The 20304-nt window shown below is 49.7% G+C and overlaps 1 protein-coding gene across 2 annotated transcripts in view; it reads left to right on the top strand.

Annotated features, from left to right (window-relative positions):
* Positions 1 to 17792, top strand: part of DNAJA3 (DnaJ heat shock protein family (Hsp40) member A3) — a 31106-nt gene extending 13314 nt beyond the window's left edge. Inside the window, exons 6-12 of one of the 2 annotated variants that reach the window (XM_082713209.1) lie at positions 3098 to 3245; positions 4529 to 4593; positions 6086 to 6214; positions 6726 to 6841; positions 7681 to 7778; positions 15790 to 15905; positions 16551 to 17792. In XM_082713209.1, the coding sequence (XP_082569335.1) occupies positions 3098 to 3245; positions 4529 to 4593; positions 6086 to 6214; positions 6726 to 6841; positions 7681 to 7778; positions 15790 to 15893 (660 nt within the window). In that variant the 3' untranslated portion in view covers positions 15894 to 15905; positions 16551 to 17792. The remainder of the gene's footprint in view (positions 1 to 3097; positions 3246 to 4528; positions 4594 to 6085; positions 6215 to 6725; positions 6842 to 7680; positions 7779 to 15789; positions 15906 to 16550) is intronic. The other variant, XM_082713210.1, reaches the window with a different exon arrangement.
* The last annotated feature ends 2512 nt before the right edge of the window (positions 17793 to 20304 follow it).

The following is a 20304-nucleotide window of genomic DNA, read 5'->3' as shown; positions in this document are numbered from 1 at the left end:
GCGCCTGGGTGGCTCCATGGGTTAAAGTCTCTGTCTTTGGCTTGGGTCATGATCTTGGGGTCCTGGGATCGAGCCCTGCATTGGGCTCTCTGCTCAGCAGGGAGCCTGCTTCCTCCTTTCTCTCTGCCTACTTCTCTGCCTACTTGTGATCTCTGTCTGTCAAATAAATAAATAAAATCTTTAAAAAAAAAAAAAAGTTAGTGGGTACAATTGGTAAATAGTGCAAAATAAGTGTCTCTCCCATTCTCTGCTATCAGCCATTGTGTTTCCACTCCCCAGAAGCATCCCCTGTCCTCCTGGATGTGTGCATGCATGTGCATGGTTTCTTTTTTTTTTTTTTAAAGATTTTATTTATTTATTTGACAGACAGAAATCACAAGTAGACGGAGAGGCAGGCAGAGAGAGAGAGAGGGAAGCAGGCTCCCTGCTGAGCAGAGAGCCCAATGTGGGGCTCGATCCCAGGACCCTGAGATCATGACCTGAGCCGAAGGCAGCGGCTTAATCCACTGAGCCACCCAGGCGCCCCGCATGTGCATGGTTTCTTAAACGAACTGTAATACAGTTAGCTTTGTTTGTATCTCAGTATTTATTCTGTTTCTGCTTCTTGGTATATTTGGCAAACACTCTGTGTACATAGCTGTCCCAGGCTGCGTGGCCACAGCGGCTCCTTCACAGATGTGCTGTCTCTTACCTCGCCAGGCCCCTACTGTGCTGCTACGTACACTGAGTACTGTCACCTAACGCCATTTCTCATGCTCAGCTTGCATCTGTCATGTGTGAGGTTGAACATCTTGAGGATTTGAGGGTCAGTTTTCCTGTATGGCCCTTCAGCCTTTTTGCCTTCTCACTGTGGGGTAATTGGTCTTATTCTGAGGCATTTGTAGAAACTCTTCATAAATGAAGTCAATTAGTCATTCGTCACTGATCTGAATCGTGTATTTTCTAGTTTGTCATATTGTTTTGAATGGTTTTTTCTTGTATGTATGTAATTTCAACAGTTGAGGCTCATACGTGCAGTTTTTCCTCACTTCTCATGTGCTGCAAGTATTTTTCCATGTCTTTGAGTATTTCTGAACATTATTTTTGATGGCCAGTTAAGAGACCAATGATGGTGTACCCAAAGTTTTATCTGCAAATCCTCCTGTTGAGAAAAGGGCTGGGCTTATAGCTCGTTGTGCAGATACGTGGACAGTCCTCCAGAGGGCGCTCTTGGGGAGCATGTACATTCCTGGGGCTACACTGAGCTGCTGCCACTTTTTACAGATAGTTTCCATTGATTGTTCCCAATGGCCTCTCACTTCGAAGGTCCTTTCTCCAATGCTCTGAACTGCTGTCACTTATTTTTAAAAAAAATTTTTTTTCTGAGGAGATAGAGATAAGGTAATAAAGCCAAAGTGTATTTCTCTAAAAACATGATGCTTGAGACTAGGAAAAAAATATTTGTGACACGTGTGCTAAGGGACTAGGGTTCCCAATATGTAAAGAGCTCCTTCACAATAACAGGGGAAAGACCAGCAGATCATCAGGAAAACTGGGTAAGGTGAACTGTAGAGGAGATGGCGGGTGGGTGGCCGGTGACCATGTCTCAGCGGCAGTCGAGGACCTGCAGGTAGAAACCGGAAGATGCTCTTGGCTCATCCCCCAGAGGGCAGGCGTTTCAAAGATGGGCCCAGTCCATGCCAGCAGGTCTGTGGGACCTGAGCGCACCCTGACAGCTCTCTGGCTTGTGGGAGTGTTCGCTGCAGGAGCCGTCAGACCCTCGTGCATGCACCTTGTGGGGAGCTGGCTTACACCCCACACTCGGGGTGCAGCGTGTGTACAGGGTATCCCCTGCAGCCTTGTGTATAGTACTGAAGGCTCAGTGACCCACCAGGAGCGAGTGGCCTGAGATACCGTGGTGCATCCCGGTCACGGGATGCTGTGTGCTGCTGTGAAGTGCCTTCTGAGATCATTGAATTGTAAAAACGGAAGCAAACCCTACACCTACAGTGCGGTGTGCATAGTACTGCCTTGGGGGAACTGCAGGCCCGTGGTGCTCACACAGATGGCTGGAAATACATGTGTCTGGATAAAGCAGGCTGCAGAAGCATGTCACCATGGCTGAGCCTCTGAGAAGGCGCCTGAAACACCTAGGGGACAGGGGTGGGGGGGACACTTATAACTGTTCACTGCTCCTTCGTTTCTTACTTCAGAAATTGGTACTGTGTACAAGTAAATGTAACACAGTTTTTTTTTTATCATGTTCAGTTAACCAACATGCAGTACGTCACTAGTTTTTGATGCGGTGTTCAGCAGTTTGTTAGTTGTGTGTAACAGCCAATGCTCATCACATCATGTGCCCTCCTTAATACCCATCCCCGGGCTACCCCGTCTCCCCCACCTCCCCCAACCCCCTCCTTTCTGTACCCCTTACTTTGTTTCCTGGAGTCCAGAGTCTCTAACACATAAACTTTTAAATATAATAGATTTTAAATTTAAAAAATTTAAATATAATAATTATTTGTCCTAGCAATTCCACCTTTGGGGATCTTTCTTATAGATTAGAAGCATCAGAACAACAACAACAAAAAAAGCATCAGAATGGAAGGATATATGTGTAGAGGGTTTCTTCTGTGCTTTGAAATATAAGTTTGGGTTTTATTTTTTAAGATTTTTATTTATTTAAGAGGGAGAGAGAGAGCAGTGGGAGGGAGAAGCAGACTCCTGGGGGAGCAGAAACCCTGGGATCATGACCTGAGCCGAAGGCAGACGGTTAACCCACTGAGCCACTCGGGCGCCCGGGGGCCGTGCTCTTTTTAAGATGTGTTTGCTCAGCTCCCTGGGGTTTCAGGAACCTCTGCAGAGAGGCACTGTCTCATTTTCCAGGCCTAAATAATCAGCTTGGTGATTTGGTGTTGAGAAGTCATCATGTTCCAGAAGATCAGACTAGGTAGTGTGAGCCCCTGCCCCTGTACTCGTGGATGGCATGTTTTAGTGTGTTCACACAGAACACGAGTCTTCAGTGAGACCTTTCTCTGGTGTACATTGTATCCCCAGAGGCTTGGCTGTTAGAATTAACCTATGTGCTTAAGGGTTCCGTTTTTCTTGTCTTTATCAGGAAACCATAAATACAGGCCCTTTTGTGATGCGCTCTACGTGTCGGAGATGTGGGGGCCGAGGCTCCATCATCACAACTCCTTGTGTGGTGTGCAGAGGAGCAGGACAAGCCAAGCAGAAGAAGAAAGTGGTGATCCCCGTGCCTGCCGGTTGGTCCTGGGGTCCCCTACGCACTGGGGGCTGGGAGAGCTGAGGCCTTTGTTTCCTTGTGATGGGCTCTTGAAGCTGTGGTTAGGGGCCTAGGGCCCCAGACTGGAGGGGGGACTAGAATCTCCTTGAGTTTTTGTCTTTGCATTGGTCAGGCTTACAGACTACACTTGCATGCCAGGTTGGGCAGAAGGGACCAGACACGCCTGCTCTGCTCCTGTGTGGGGCTCCTCTTCAGTCGACGAGGCCAGCCTTGTCCCCTCTGCCAGCCCAGTCTGCACCGCCACTCCTCCCTCTGGCCTCCAGCGGCAGCCTGTGACTGCTCTCCCCACCTGTCTCTCTCTCTCCCGGGGCAGGTTTTCTGCGTGGTGGGGTGATCATATCACTCGCCCTGCAGAGCGCGCTGTGACTTTTGGGATGGGGAATGTCTCCAGTCTCAGCCCCTGCCGGCTCTGCCTTAGTCTTCCCTGGCTGCCTGCCCTGCGGCCTTCTGATTTTCACGTAGCTCCTTTTTTGTTCTTTTTTTTTTTTTTCCAAAGGGACGGTTTTGTTTTGTTTTTTAGTTTTATTTATTTATTTGACGAGAGACAGCGAGAGAGAGAACACAAGCAGGGGGAGTGGGAGAGGGAGAAGCAGGTTCTCCATTGAGCAGGGAGCCCAATGCAGGGCTCGATCCCAGGACCCTGGGATCATGACCCAAGCTGAAGGCAGATGCTTAACAACTGAGCCGCCAAGGTGCCCCTTTCACGTAGCTCCGTGAACAGGCTGTGATGCCTTCCAGGACAGAGCCTTGGCGTACCACTCCCTGTGTCCGAAGCTCACTTTCCCCCTTCTTTTCAGCAGGCTGACTCTCCTCCCGGAACTCCTAGCCTGAGTGTTGCTTTCCCGGGGGCAGCCTTCTGGAGCTCTCCCTGTTCCTTAGATGTCCTTTGTCTTTTCCTCTAAGAACGTGACCTCTTTGTAATGATGCGTTTGTTAGCGTTAGTTTGGTTGATAGCTGTGCCCCCTATTAGACTCTGCATTCACTGGGCTCCTACACAGACGGGTAGGAGCCAGGGTCCGTGACGTGGGTAAATGAGTAGACGGTGCTCTTGTTTGCTCATCACTTGCTATATTTGCACCTGTAAGAAGTTACAGTCGTTGGATGTGCTGTGGGTAATTGTGTAGCTCCTCACTAACAGGCATGGGTGAGGAAGTCAGGGGTTTGTAAATGGATCTAGGGCAGAAAATTCCTTGGGAGGTCCCAAGATAACTCTTCCCTTTTGAGCTTCTGTTCTTCTTTCAGGAGTCGAGGATGGCCAGACCGTGCGGATGCCTGTAGGAAAACGGGAAATTTTCGTCACATTCAGGGTAGGTGCTCTGCCCGCACAGCTTCTCCCTGGCCCTCTCCTGCTGGGCGTGGGTGCGGCCTGGCCCGGCTGGGGAGAGGCTGGTGCTTCATGGAAGCGTGTCTGGCCATCTCCATTTCTGAGGGCAGCAGTGGCCATCTCAGTGGCGTGGTTAAACATGCATCATGTCAAACCTTTGTGGTAGGGTTGGACAGAACAAAGTTACCTCAAGATTCGGTTGGAGACATAGGACACATGAAAATACAGAACACGTCTTCTTGTGTTTTTATTTATGTGTTGAATTGTGTGTGGGGATAGTAAGTGCCAGAGGCACAGCTCTACATACCAGGTGCAGGGGCAGACCCAGGTTTCTGGAACGAGGGGATGGTGAGGGGGATAGCGCCCTGTCTCCGCAGCCCCGCCAGGTGCACGTCTGAGGACGGCCGCGCAGACTGCATGCAAGACTCCTTCCTCCTCCCAGCAAGACTCTGACAACAGCCTGCTGCCCCTAGAGAGGAGAGTGGCTGAGTGCACCCCCCTGGGGGCTGGCGTGCCTCCGAGCAGCCAGAGGAAGAAACCAGAGCCTCAGGTGTCAGCACGACACATCTTGAGACTTCTCAGTTACCAGTGAGGGAAAGAAAGCGGATTCCCAGCAGAGGCAGGGAGGGAGACGGTAAACAGTTTACACGTGAGATGGTGCTGTGTGTTATTTGGGGACATGTGTACGTATGTAGGAACGGTCACTGCTGCCTTCATCGTGGTGGTCACTCCGGAGGGGGGAGGGGCCGGGGGCTTGTTAGTGCTGCTGGGTTGTGGGCACCATGTGTGTGATGTTATTTAGTTTCGTCTGTTCATATGTGTGTGAAATATTTCATAATTTAAAGCAAAGAGGAAAAATACCATAAAGGGTGAACTGCTAGACCAGGAGACCCACAAAGGTGGCCTCCTGGAAGCCAAGCTCTACGACAGGCTTCATCGGGGTTCCAGACTCTGCTCCCCTGTGGTAAGAGACGAGCACAGAGAGGAGACCTGGCTGCAAGGCAGGGAGCGTCTTTGACGCCCAAAAGTGCTTATAAAGTCAGAGTCATTCCAGTGCTGCCTTGTCTGTCTTGAGGATAGTTTGTACCAAATGACTGTTTGAAAGATAAACTGCTTGGCTTTTGTAGGTGTACTAGTCTTTCTTTCTTTAAACTTTCTAGGAGAGTAAGATATTTTTTGTTAATGTTCAAAAAGCCAATTTTACTTTTTTATTGGTCGACTGCACAACTTCATCTGAGACTGACATGCTGGCGTTGCAGCACAGAAACAAATCTGATGTAACTCCCGGAGCCTGGGGTTGCACTGTGCTCCAGAGGAAGTACATTCTGTCCTCGGTCCTCTGCTCCTCACAGAGAAGAAGCGTCACCGGAGCGCACGTCAGGGCCTGTGTCCAGGCTGCTGGGATGTGGGGCTGTTGTCCCGTCTCCGTGGCAGAGTTCTCCAAGTATGACCGCATCTCCCGTGTTTGGTCCTAGGTGCAGAAAAGCCCTGTGTTCCGGAGGGACGGTGCAGACATCCACTCCGACCTCTTTATTTCCATAGCTCAGGCTCTTCTTGGAGGGACAGCCAGAGCGCAGGGCCTGTACGAGACGATTACTGTGACGGTAAGAGGGCGGGGATGTCTTTGCCAGTCTTGTGCTTCACTGGTCTCTTGTTTTCTGAAATGGCTGAGAAGTGGCAGCACCTGTGAGCAAGCAGCATGTTGAGGACTCAGAGATGAGGTCTGGGGGAGGCAGCAGGAAGGTCAGGCCATTGCTTGGGTTCGAATCATAGACCGTGGGCCTTGACTGTGGAGTGGCCATGGAAGGCAGTTCCTGGCTTGCATCTGCTCCTCTGTGGGCATCAGGCACCAGCCTCAGCACTGTGCCCCTCTGTTGGTTTTGCCTCTTCCCCGCTCTTGCTCTCTGTGTTCCCTCACTCCTCCTTGTGGCCTCGCCTGCCGGCAAGCCCCCATCACAAGCTGTGCTCAGGACAGACCCCAGTAGCCAGTTTCCATGTGGTTGTCTAGGAACCTGAATGGCAGTTCTTTCCTAGGAGTAAGTCTTTGTGTCTTGAAAGATTTCCCATTCGAGCAACTGGAGACCAAGGCAAACCATGGCTTTTCTTTCTTTGTAGATCCCTCCTGGGATTCAGACAGACCAGAAGATTCGGATGAGTGGGAAGGGCATCCCCCGGATTAACAGCTACGGCTACGGAGATCACTACATTCACATCAAGATAAGAGTTCCCAAGTGCGTGCCCACGTAGCCATGGTGAGGTCCTCCCGATCTCCCCACCTTTCCCACCCAGCAGGGGCGGGTTGAGGGCTTTTTCTCAGCCAGGCCCTGTGCTGAGCCCCGGCCTGGGCCTGCTGTCTGCTGCTGTGAGCACTGAGGCTTCAGGCTGGGGCTTCTTCCTCCCTCTAGTCAGGTGTGTCCGGCCCTAGGTCCCCCTAGCAAAGTAGGCATAATAAAAAAAAAGTTGACCTCCTTAGCTGCTGGAAAATTGAGTAACACATCGGGCAGACGTGGCTGTAGCTGCTATTGATTTTATTATTACTGCTCTCAGGGTACGGGGGTCTGCTGGAGAGGCAGATCTGTAACTGGATCATGGTGCTGACATCTGTGTCCTCTGGGAGGAGAGTCGGGCACAGTGCTGTGGCGTCCCACCCCACTGGGGAAGACCGGCTCTCGGCTCTCCGGCACACCTTTTAGTTAGTTAACTTCCTATGTGAGAAGATTGTAAGACCCTCCTCCCCACCCCGCCCCTTTTAAGTAAACTATTTGGTATTGTCCGCTGTTTAAAAACAGCTTAGGGTATTTTAAGAGATTTTCTTCCTTAACGTTGTGTTAGTTTTCAGGTGTATCACAGCCATTTGGTAGTTCGATAGCTGATGGGGCGCTCGCCATGGTGAGCGTGGTAGTTTCCATTTTCTTGATCGAATCTTCGAGGGTGTGGCTCTCAGGTTCAAGGTGTGTGCCCCTGCCTAGATTGGGGGCCCCACATTTCCCACATGCTGACATGGAAACGGGCCAAGACCATCATTTAAAGGGCTGCCTCGAGGAAACACTCCACTGTGTTTGGTCCACAGGAGACTAACAAGCCGGCAGCAGAGCTTGATCCTGAGCTACGCCGAGGATGAGACCGACGTGGAGGGGACAGTGAATGGTGTCACCAACACCAGCACAGGTAAGGCGGCATGGCGACGTATGGAAGTCCTCTCAGTCGTTGGAGGACACATGATCAGAAGCATGTTGGGGTTTTCGCTTGCGGAAGCACGGTAAAGTGAGGGGAGCTGTGAGCTCGGAAGAGCTGAGTGCCAGCCTCGCTCCCAATAAGGCCCCGCCCTAACTTGGCCTGTGTGCGCTGAGGTCAGGAGCTCAGCACACCTCCTGCCGGAGAGGAGAGCAGCTGTGTGTCTCCGAGAGCTGCTCTTCTGAGTTCTATCCGTGGTTCTGCCACTTGCCCTGTGACTTGGGCATAACCCTACGTGACACTCCTTGTAGCAGCTGAAGGAGAAGATGGACCCCGAACCGCTCGCTGAGACCTCAGTAAAAAAGCCAGTCACGTGGCTGCAGGTCTGCGTGAGCACAGCAGGTCTGACTCTGAACTCCTGTGGCCATGAGCAGATGCCTCACGTACCCGGAGCTCCGGTGTTCTGCTCTCTGTGCAGAACATGGGGACAGGCCATGTGGGTGCTCTGGCTTCAGCCACCTGCGCTTCCTCCTCGCTGCCTCGTTGTGTTTTTGTCTGGGTCCTGGACGCCCCTGCCCATGTCCTCAGAGCCTGAATGGGCCCCGGGAGCAGGTGATGGGAGTTCCCAGCGAGCTGGAGGACTTGGCCTGGGAGCCAGGGGTGGCGGTCCCAGAGGCAAGGGCTCTGCATGGACTTTGTTGAGCTGTGCGTGGAGTCCAGGGGACCTAGTCCTCTGCGCAGAAGGAGCCACCACAGATCCTGTCTGTAGCCTGACCAGATGGAATGGTTTGGTGCCTGGACTTTTATATTCTTGTTACATCCCTTGAAGTAAAGAGAAGGGAGAGTAGCTCTTCTGTGTAGTTCTGGTTGTGCTCCTCAAGCCGTCCCGGTTACTTAGCATGGGAGTCTTGCTCTGCAAATACCCTAGCTTTCCTCCTCTCCCCACCTACAGGGAACTTGACATCTGCCTGAGTGAGCCCACATGGTGTCGGTGTTTTTATAAAAAGTTCTTTCTGGTGGTTTAAATTGAAAGTTGGTCATACAGTCAGCTTACGGGAGTCCTTCTGAGCCTCATGATTTTCATAGTTGTTCCTTGTCTGGATAGCGAGTTCCCTTTCCCCTTGTCCAGCCAGGCTTTATTGGGAACCTCGTGCACCAGACACTTTGCTAGTTCCTCCTTTTAAATTTTTATTGACATAATTTTACTGAGCATAATTTAACTTTAATATATGCATTCAATAACTTTCTGACAGTTGTTTATAAAGTGAAATAGGTGTGCCAAATTATTTTTCCTTTCCTACTCACTTTCATTGTCATTTCAGAGTTGTATTCCAGTGGGAAGTTTGGTTCCCAGACACGATTTAAAAAAAAAATTTTTTTTTTAAAGATTTTATTTATTTATCTGACAGACAAAGATCACAAGTAGGCAGAGAGGCAGGCAGAGAGAGTGGGGGAAGCAGGCTCCCTGCTGAGCAGAGAGCCCGATGCGGGATTTGATCCCAGGACTCTGGGATCATGACCTGAGCCGAAGGCAGAGGCTTTAACCCACTGAGCCACCCAGGCGCCCCTAAAAAATTTTTTTTAAATTTTATTTATTTACATATATATATATATTTTTTTAAGATTTTATTTATTTATTTGTCAGAGAGAGAGCGAGCGAGAGCGAGCATACGCAGACAGAGTGGAAGGCAGAATCAGAGGGAGAAGCAGGCTCCCTGCGGAGCAAGGAGCCCGATGTGGGACTCGATCCCAGGACGCTGGGACCATGACCTGAGCCGAAGGCAGCTGCTTAACCAACTGAGCCACCCAGGCGTCCCAATTTACATATATTTTTTAAAGATTTTATTTATCTATTTGTTTTTTTCTTTTTTTTAAGATTTTATTTATTTATTTGACAGAGATCACAAGTAGGCAGAGAGGCAGGCAGAGAGAGAGGAAGGGAAGTAGGCTCCCTGCTGAGCAGAGAGCCCGATGCGGGACTCGATCCCAGGACCCTGAGATCATGACCTGAGCCGAAGGCAGAGGCTTAACCCACTGAGCCACCCAGGTGGCCTTTATTTATCTATTTGACAGAAAGAGAGATCACAAGTAGGCGGAGAGGCAGGCAGGGTTGGGGGCAGGCTCCCCGCTGAGCAGAGATGTGGGGCTTGATCCCAGGACCCTGAGATCGCTGAGACCTCAGTAAAAAAGCCAGTCACATGGCTGCAGGTCTGCGTGAGCACAGCAGGTCTGACTCTGAACTCCTGTGGCCATGAGCAGATGCCTCACGTACCCGGAGCTCCGGTGTTCTGCTCTCTGTGCAGAACATGGGGACAGGCCATGTGGGTGCCAGGACCCTGAGATCATGACCTGAGCCCAAGGCAGAAGCTTAACTCACTGAGCCACCCAAGCACCCCTATTTTTATTTTTTTTAATTTTTTAAAAAAGATTTTATTCATCTGGGACTGAGAAAGAGAGGGAAAGTGTGTGTGTGAGAGAGAGAGGGAACACAAGCAGCGGGAGCAGCAGAGACAGAGGGAGAAGCAGGTTCCCCGCTGAGCAGAGAGCCTAATGCAGGGCTTGGCCCTGGGACCCTGAGATCATGACCTGAGCTGAAGGCAGATGCTTACTGACTAAGCCACCCAGGCGCCCCCAGACATAACTTTTTATTTATTTATTTTTAAAATATTTTATTTATTTATTTGACAGACATATCACAAGTAGGCAGAGAGAGAGAGTGGAAGAAGCAGGCTCTCTGCTGAACAGAGAGCTGGATGTGGGGCTTGATCCCAGGACCCCGGGATCACGACCCGAGCCGAAGGCAGAGGCTTTAACCCACTGAGCCACCAGGCGCCCCCCCTCCCTTTTTTTTTAAGATTTTATTTTTTTTTAAGATTTTGTTGACATAACTTTTTTTTTTTTTTTTAAAGATTTTATTTATTTATTTGACAGAGAGAAATCACAAGTAGTCAGAGAGGCAGGCAGAGAGAGAGAGAGGAGGAAGCAGGCTCCCTGCTGAGCAGAGAGCCCGATGCGGGACTCGATCCCAGGACCCTGAGATCATGACCTGAGCCGAAGGCAGCGGCCTAATCCACTGAGCCACCAGGCGCCCCCTCCCTTTTTTTTTAAGATTTTATTTTTTTTTTAAGATTTTGTTGACATAACTTTTTAAATAGGATTTAAAAGTCTTGGAATTAACTTCAAAGAGCACGTTGTCAGTCTGCTGCCCAGATGTGGTTCAACTTCACTATACTGTGAAGAGTATTACTTGTGTAGTTTTCGTGTGAAAATATGACACTACATACAATTCCCATTTCCTGACAACTTCACTAGCAGTGGGTCACATTTATTTAAGTAGAGTCTGAATCTCTTATTTCAAGTTTAACAAAAGGTAACTGAGCTGTGCTAGAAGCTGTTGTGTTCCGATATCATTGTTTCATGAGATAAGGTGTACTCAGATCACCTTTTTTTTGTTTTTAAGATTTAATTTATTGGGACGCCTGGGTGGCTCAGTTGGTTAAGCAGCTGCCTTCGGCTCAGGTCATGATCCCAGCGTCCTGGGATCTAGTCCCACATCGGGCTCCTTGCTCCGCAGGGAGCCTGCTTCTCCGTCTGACTCTGCCTTCCACTCTGTCTGCCTGTGCTCGCTCTCGCTTGCTCTCTCTGACAAATAAATAAAATCTTAAAAAAAAAAAAAAAGATTTAATTTGTTTATCTGACAGAGCACAAGCAGAGGGAGCAGCAGGCAGAGGGAGAAGGAGAAACAGGCTCCCTCCTGATCAGGGAGTACAATATGGGACTTGATCCCAGGGTGCCGGGGTCATGACCCGAGCCAGAGGCAGATGCTCAACTGACTGAGCTGCCTAGGCATCCCTCAGATCACTTGTTTAATGGCCTGCAAGTACACAGGAGTCAGGGTGTCCTTGGAGACTGCCGAGAGTCATCACAGATAAAAGCTGATTCCAGGGTGTCTTTGCTTTTGTTAGGGAAGGGACACCCAGAAGGCATTTGGGATAGATACAATTACATAGAAAACTGACCTAAAGTTTTAGGGGGATTTAGTCTCTCTTGCTTATTTTTGGTCCTTGATGTAGCTGGTGAAATCCTTAATGGTTGAGCCTAACTTCTTTCCCAGTCTGTGAACCAGAAAGTCCAGAAAGATGTGGTGTGCTTAGGGACTCTCAGGGCTAAGAACAGGACACAGGGAATCGGGGCGCTCTGATGACTTTCAGGGTTAAAGATAGCATGGCTCATTGTTTGTGTTCCTTGGTCATTGTTAATTCTTGGTGACAACACCCATACACACATTTAACTGTAAGTGTAGAAACCAATTTCAGAGCTCGTATCCCACCTGCTGTTTCTCTTCTCTGGTGACATAGTTGACAGTGTTGACCTTTACACAGTCCGGAGGCAGGAAGATAAAGAAGGAAAGACGTTTTAATGGAATGAGAGGTCTTCTTGTGGGCTCAGTCTTTGCGTGTAGACGGTTCAGGGAGTCAGGCTGTGACTGTAGACCTGCATGTCCACCTGTAGGGTGACCCAGTCCTTAGAAATCAGGTCCTGGAGTCCTGTTGGCCTCTGTTTCTTCAGACTTAACGTTCGTGTAGCATTTGTTGTGTGTTAAGAAATGATGTGCAGTGACAGGGTCCCTGCCTTCAGCCAGCTGCAGATGATGGGAGAAGGTGGCAAGTGTTGAACCCCAGATATGTGCCAGACCTTCCTCATAACACTAGAACTTTGTGCACGTGGAGAAAAAATTTTGACCCAAAAGCGTGGCACATATTCATGGGATGAGCATTAGGTGTTACTCTTCCCCTGGCCTCACCTTATAAATAGCCATCAAGCAGTCCTGACCTGGAATCCCTGCCTGTAGGAAGCTGGCATGTTCTCTGTCTCCCCTAGCACCTTGCACGGCGCCTGGCACAAGGCCACTTAGTGAATGTTGGCTGCGTTTATTTGAATTCACTTTTCCTAACCATTGGCTGGGAGATGTTCTGAGGGATGGGAATGTAAGCCGCTCTGGGGAGAGAGGAGACCTGTGGCTTCAGCTTGGACCTCTGTTAGACTGCTGGGCAGCCCTTCTGAAGGTATAAACTAGAGGTGCTTGTGTAATGCCTGTTTGGCTGGAGTGGGCTTCCAGCTTGGGCATTTCCTCTTCTAATGTCAGGAGTCACGTACTGGCTGTGTTTACAGAAGCTTCGGAGCCAAGTGCCCTTGTCTGTGTCCTGTCCTGAGATCATCAGGCACCTGAATGTCCAGGATATCCTGTAAGGACACGTCCGTCCTCCTGCCCCAGGCTAGAGAAGCCCTGTGTTTATAGACTTGGTCATCTATGTGCATAGTTTATTCCTGACATTTGGTTCAGAGTTTTAAATTTGGTGCTTACATCCTTTGATGCCCCTGCCAGTAAACCTTGTTCCTGAAGGAAACTGTAGTTCTTTTATCCAAATTTAAAGTAGAGATGAGAGGGGCGTCTGGGTGGCTCAGTCATTAGGCATCTGCCTTCAGCTCAGGTCGTGGTCTTGGGGTCCTGGGCTGAGCCCCGCATCAGGCTCCCTGCTTGGCAGGAAGCTTGCTTCTCCCTCTCCCACTCCCCCTGCTTGTGTTCTCTCTTGCTGTGTCTCTGTCAAACAAATAAAATCTTCAAAAATAAATAAAAATGAAAAAATAAAACAGAGACGAAGGACCTGGGTGGCAGGTCGGTTAAACGTCTGATTTCGACTCAAGTCATGATCTTGGGAGCCTGGGATCAAGTCCCACGTTGGGCTCCCTATTTTGCATGGGGCGTCTGCTTCTCCCTCTCCCTCTGTAGCTCCCCCTGCTTGTGCGCACTCACTTGTGCACGTGCACGTTCTCTATTAAATCAATAAAATCTTAAAAAAAATAAAATAGATGAGACGGTATTCCTGGTGGTAGGGGGTGAGAATTTCAAAGCTTGTGTCTGTGTTTTGTTATTTTATTTATTTTTTATTGTGAATCATTAACTAGATGCTTGTTCTGGGGACTTTGGCCACCATGCTTCAAATGCCTGTCGCCATGGGGCATAATTGCTCCTCGCCTTCCAGGTGACAACAGCAGAGTTGGGGGAAGAGGATGACAGCAGTCTGAGTGTTTCTGTGTGCTGTCATGACTGGTAGCTAACAGTTTGGGTTCTGATGTCCGCTGATGCATGGCCCTGGTCTGCTGTTATTGGCTGGAAATTGGAAAAAATGACTAGGAAATCACTTCCTCTTTTGGGAACTATAACAGCACCTATTTCATGGGGTCTTTATATGATCAAATGAGATCAAGTAGGGAAAGTGTGTAACATGGTACTTGCCACATAATAAAATCTCTACCAGCTGTAACTCATAGCGACACGTGCCCACACACAAAGATTTATCGGCCTCGTAACAAGAACACTACAAAATTCAATAGTCATGCTCTCATGTGTCTGAGGAAACCCAGGAGTGATGGGAAATTTCTGAGTTGTGTGTTGCTTTGTGTTAGGAGGGTCTTTGCCTTTATATAAGAATGGGGACATGAGGGACTATGGGAAGGCACATGTGGCCTTATCATCTGTGGCAGTGGCACCTCTGCTGTGGTGATTGTTCAGTGCCCAGGTCCTCCGCGGGGGAACTCTGGGAGTCCCAGCCACCTTGGCTTTGGTGATCGCTCAGACCTTGGTTAGCACATCCTTGTTTGGGGCCACTGCTCTCTTTCTGCACTCTGGGAGCATGCCAGGTGCATGGGACTACCCAGAGGGGTGAACCCTAGGACGACTTTACCCACCCCTGCTTGGGGCCTGGTAACCTGACTGATACCTTGGGGACCATGACCATTTCTTCCTGTGCCACGGTGTACTTAGCATATCCGTCCTATCACATCAATGACGTGCCCTGCAGTTTAAAATGCTGTCTGGTGCATCATCTAGCTCATGGCAGACTCACACCCTACCTGCCTACTGGCTGGCAGATCTTGAAAAGGAAAAGCTTATGCAGTAGCCTTGATCTCTATAGCCTCTGCCTGGGCTCTGGAGAAAGAGCAGAGCAGCTTCCCCTTGTCTGGAGCATCTGGCTTAGATGCTTTTATTTTTATTTTTTAAAATGAATTAATTTATTTTTTAAAGGTTTTTAAAATTATTTATTTATTTGACAACAGAGATGAAGTAGGCAGAGAGAGAGAGAAGAAGCAGGCTCCCCGCTGAGCAGAGCACCCGATGCAGGGCTTGATCCCAAGATCCCGGGACCGTGACCTGAGCTGAAGGCAGAGGCTTTAACCCACTGAGCCACCCAGGTGCCCCTGGCTTAGATGCTTGTGATAGGGAGTTTGCCCAGTGACATACAGGGTTCCCCACTGCCATCGTTACAGGTCAAAAGAACTGCACATGTTGTGGGATTCCACGAGGCATCAAGTCCTCTCCCTGAGTGTCCTGGAGACATTAGATGCACATGTATGGAGCGTGGAAACTGGTCAGTTGGTAGTGGCATGTGTTCTTCACCTTCCAAGGGTCATTGGCAAGGTTTTTAAGAGCTGGGTCCTGGACCCGACTGCTTGGGTTTGAACTCCGTTCTCTCTCCCACCCACCAGCTCTGTGACCTTGAGCAAACTGCCTAATCTCTCTGTGTATTCATGTTTTGTGTTTTTAATTTTTTTTAATCTGTGGAATTTTCTTGTAAAGGATTAAATGAGCTTCTGAGAAATCTGTGTGTCTTGGCCTGGAAGGCATGGCACTTGGCAGTTGTGACAGTTGTTACAATGGAGATAGCTGGTCATTGTCCCTCTCTGTGTCTTGTTTCCCTGTTGTGGGCCAGTGACTGAGGAGCAGTTGGGATACACTGAAGCACCGGGTGGCCGGTTTGCTTTAGTCATCTGACAGGCGAGGCTGCCCTGGCCAGGGCAGTGGTCCCCTCCCCTCTCAAGATGATGGTTGGTGGCTTCTTGAGTGCCTAGCCACTGGGTGGTCAGGTGTGGGTAGGCGGGGCCAGGGATGGGACTCCTGGAAGTGGCGCCCTTGACCCCAGTTCTTTCTGCTGTTTGTGCCCAGGTGGCAGGACCATGGATAGCTCCACAGGAGGCAAGGCTAGGCCTGAGGCTGGGGAGGACAAGGAGGGATTCCTTTCCAAACTTAAGAAAATGTTTACCTACTGATACCCAGCTGAGGTAGGAAAACCCTGAGGTTTCTTCCCCTTTGTTTCCCTGTGAACTAATCCCTGTTTTCCCTCGCTTTAACCAGTGTCATACCCTGCCCCCACTCCCAGCCTTGGAAGAGGTGCTGATTTAGTGTATTTGTGGTGTATCTGGCACTCATCAGAAGCAGGCCTCCCAGTCTGTGCAGATGCCGGCATCAGGGCTAGGAGGCAGCCTCAGCCAGCAGCGCCAGGCTGAACCAGACCACCCCAGTCGGCCTCTGCCATGTCCACTTCCTGGAGAGGTTGTACTGGGGGCTGCCTCACAGCCCTCCTTCCACCAGCTTCTGGGGGTCTGTGTCCCGCAATAGTGGGAACCAGGCTACCCACGGTCACAGGGGGCGAGTCACAGCAGAGCCAGGCCTAGAACTCAGATCTCCCCAGCCTCCTGACTCAGCGCCCATCCTGCCTGGGAGGCTCAGGGCCACGTAAACCTCAGGGGGCTGCCAGGAGTCATGCTTGCTCACTGTGATGTCTCAGGACTCACTTTTTACTTGTTCTGGTCCCTGGTGGCTGGAACTCCTGGTGCAGCTCCCTCCCAAGGATGACAGAAGCCCACCCACAGGGTGTCATCCTCCTGGGATGCTGGTGAAATGTAACCATTTGTGTCTTGGCTTAGGAAAACGGTCCACTGGAAACTAGGCCGGGAGCAGCTGCCCCTCCTCATGGCCAGGGCACCGGAAGGATTCCAGAACAACAACACTGAGCCCCTGCCTGCAGAGGCCCTGGGCCGCCTTGGCAGCAGCAAAATCATGTGACAACACACGTCTCCATGGAACGGTCACAGGGGACAACCTGTGAGCAGTAAGGTGTGGCACACATAAGGGATGGTAGAACTTCCCTGTCCATGGGTAGGTGACGTGGCCTCTTCTGGCTCAGGCAGAATAAAACAACTGGACACTTCTTGCAGAGCTAAAACTCTAATTTGGAATCAAATGTGGAGATATTAGTTAAAGAATTAAAGGCCATGCTTACAGCTTAAAAATGAAGCCTTAAGCTGCACCGAGTCATGAAGTGATTAATTTCCCTCTCAGCAAACCTCCGGGAGGTTCTGGAATGATTCTTTTCTACCAGGTTGTCTTTCTGAGGAACCTGGGGCCTGCATGCCCCACCACGTACATCATCCACTCTTCAGCAGGGACGTCCTATTCTCTTCCTGGAGTGAGTTTTAATTCCCAAAGATCCCAAGCAGCTGGAATGTAGGCACTTTGGGGCCTGGGGAGGCACATACCAAGGGCATCCCTGGACATGCCATTCCTGACCATGTGGGCTGTGATCTTTATTAGGACGGAGAATCCTTCCTTCCATCCCATGTGGGGTGGTCTTTCGTCCCTAACTGTTGAGTTTTGTTGTTCTAAGCCAGGTGTCGAGTGGGGCTCCTGCCCTTCTGCTGGACCAAAGGTGGTCACAGCTGCAGCCTGGGCCCAGCAGGCTAATGGCCCATTACCCCAGAGCCCTGGACCCTCTGGTTGCCAGGGGCTTGGATCTCACCTCTCACACAGTTGACATCTGTTTTCAGAAGTATGTGTAAATTATTTAATGCTGAGAGTCATCATCTTCTGTAGAAATGTTTGTTCAGAAAAGGAAAGCACAGTCTGAGCAATTGAAGGTTTCACCGTCCAGCCAGAGCAAAACACACTGTTCCCCAGCCTCAGCTTGTAGGATATGCGGGCTCCATGTGTTTCCAGATCCTCCTACTGTGGTAAGACAGGCTAATGGAGAAAACTTATGAATAGTTTCCTTTTTGTTTTCCTTCATAATTTACTAAAATAAAGTATCTATTATTGTCTGATCTAAGAATGTAAAATGATTCTGTATCAATGTAAATAAGATTACTGCCAAAAGATATTTAAAGCATAAATTGTGGTCCTTTGTTCTTTGAAATTTCAGAGTTCAGACTACTTTCTGCAGGGGACTTAGCTGTGGGGTTGCTGGTATGCCATCTGCAGTCAGGACTGTCCCATATCACCGCTGGCCTTCCTGGGGCTGGCTGGAGAGTTAGCTGGCCTCGTTCACGGAGTCCCACCAGCCCAGGAGCACCTGCACACTGGTGGCTTGGGGGTGCTCTGACAAGCACTGACCCTCCAGCCAAGATCCCAGAGCAGGGAGCTTGCCATGGGACAGTGGGCTGATTGGAGTGAATGTTCTGAAATTCAGTGTAACTTTTTCTTTGGGAGCCCACGAGAAGATGTGCATGTCACTGCCTCCCTCACTAGATTTTCCCCCCTGTTGTTTTCTAAAGAACGTTGATTATTTATTTATTTAATTTATTTTTTGCATTAAATTTTTTGCTCATTGTAGTTTGATTAGTCGGGGCTCCCAGCTGAGGCTCAGAAAAGCCCCAATTCCTGGCACAGTCAGAGTGGCCCTGAGCACAGACAGAGCTCAGACCCATCCCAGGGTTCTGGGCTGAGCATGGAAGCCATGGGAGCCCTTGCTGGGCTGGGTGAAGAGGTTGGGAAGAGCTGGTGGGCACAGGAGAGGAGTGGAGAAGTAGGTGGTAGCGTGCAGTCATGTATAGCTGAGTCTGATCTGGGCACTGGAGCCTGGCCCTGACCCACCAGCACACCTCTGCTGGGATTGGGTGGACTTGAATGCTTGCTTCTCTTTCATGAAAGCCCCTCCTCAAAGATGACAGTTCTGTCCAGTCCCACAAGCTTCTTGGTTACCCAGGTGTCCAGAAACTGCCCCATCCTCATGCTGCCCTTCTGTGCACTGGGGTCTGTCACTGAATTATGTAGACCACTTACAGCTTTTGCAGAAGGGGTGTTTTAGCACTGGGAAACCTGTATTTTTAAAGTATTTTTTTTTAATTTTTTATTTTTAGAATATTTATTTATCTGAGAGAGGGAGTGTGAGTGATCCAGTACGAGTGGGGGTTGGGCAGAGGGAGAAGCAGACTCCTGGCTGAGCAGGGAGCCTGATGTGGGACTCGATCCCAGAACCTGGAGATCATGACCTGAGCCAAAGGCAGACACTTAACTGACTGAGCCACCCAGGTGCTCCAGAGATCTTATGCTTAAGTAATCTCTGCACCCATGGTGGGGCCTGAGCTTAAACCCCCAAGATCGAGAGTCTCACACACTACTGACTGAGCCAGCCAGGTGGCCCATACCTTTCCACCGGAAGTTAGGTCCATTTGGAGTGATGGGCCAGGCAGCAGCTTATAGTGACTGGGTCCCTACCTGCTTTCCTTGTGCCTGGAGACCACAGGGAGCATTGGACCAGCTGTGCTGTGGGAAGGAGACATCTCCTTTTCAGCTCTACCCAAGAGGGCACCACTGGAGTTCAGACCGGTGCTTCCAAATCCTTTGGGGCTTTGGGAGAGAAGCTGGGCATCCCGACTTTGATGTGGTGATTTTAGTTACTTCATTTTGGGGATTACCTGTGCTCTACAATTCAGCCATTGAAAGTATATAGTTTAGTGGATTTTAGTTCAATGTTGTGCAACTATCACAATTTTAGAAATTACATCACCCCGAAGAGAAATCCCATGTCCATGAGCAGCAGTTACTCCCCATTTCCCAAAGTCCCCCAGACCCTGGCAGGCACAAATCTACTTCTTGCCTCTATGATCCGCCTGTTTGGCACATTTCAAGTAAACGGGATCATACAATAGTGACCTCTTCTGGTTCCTTCTGGTTTCACTTACTGTAATATGTCAAGGTTCATTCCTGTAGCATGAATCAGTATTCCTTTTTATGGCTGAGTAAATTCCATTCTGTGATTAGACCACGTTTGTTTTCCAATCATTCCCTGGTAGGCATTTGGGTTATTTCCAGCCTTAGGCTGTTATCAGTAACACTAGGAAAGCTGTCTCATTTTAAAATGTTAGCAGCTCTTCGGGCACCTGCGTGGCTCAGTTGGCTCGGGTCATGATCCCGGGGGTCCTGGGATCGAGCCCCACATCAGGCTCTCTGCTCGGCGGGGAGCCTGCTTCCCTCTCTCTCTCTGCCTGCCTCTCTGCCTACTTGTGATCTCTCTCTGCGTCAAATAAATAAATAAAATCTTTTAAAAAAAATGTTAGCAGCTCTTTATATAAGGTACTTAGGGGTCAGGCTTATAGATGCAAGGTAGAATGGCTCATGTGCTGAGGTGGAGTGGGGAAGAGAATGGGAAGTTAGTGTTTAATAGGAACAGAGTTTGGGATGGTGAGGAAGTTCTGGAGATGGATGGTGGTAAGGGCCACACAACTAAATATAATCCACTGAACTATACACTTAAATGTGACTAAAACAGGGGGCATGTGGGGGACTCAGGTAAGCATCTAGCTCTTGGTTTTGCCCCCCCCCCATGATTATCTCTGCCCCTCTTCTCTGCAGCCCTGTGTCAGTCTATAACTATTCATGCATATTTGTATCTGGCTCTTCCAC

Source organism: Mustela nivalis, assembly GCF_964662115.1.
Source record: "Mustela nivalis genome assembly, chromosome: 19".
Lineage (NCBI taxonomy): Eukaryota > Metazoa > Chordata > Mammalia > Carnivora > Mustelidae > Mustela > Mustela nivalis.
The sequence above is the reverse complement of the archived record's forward strand: the minus strand, read 5'-3'. Positions and strand labels throughout refer to the sequence as shown.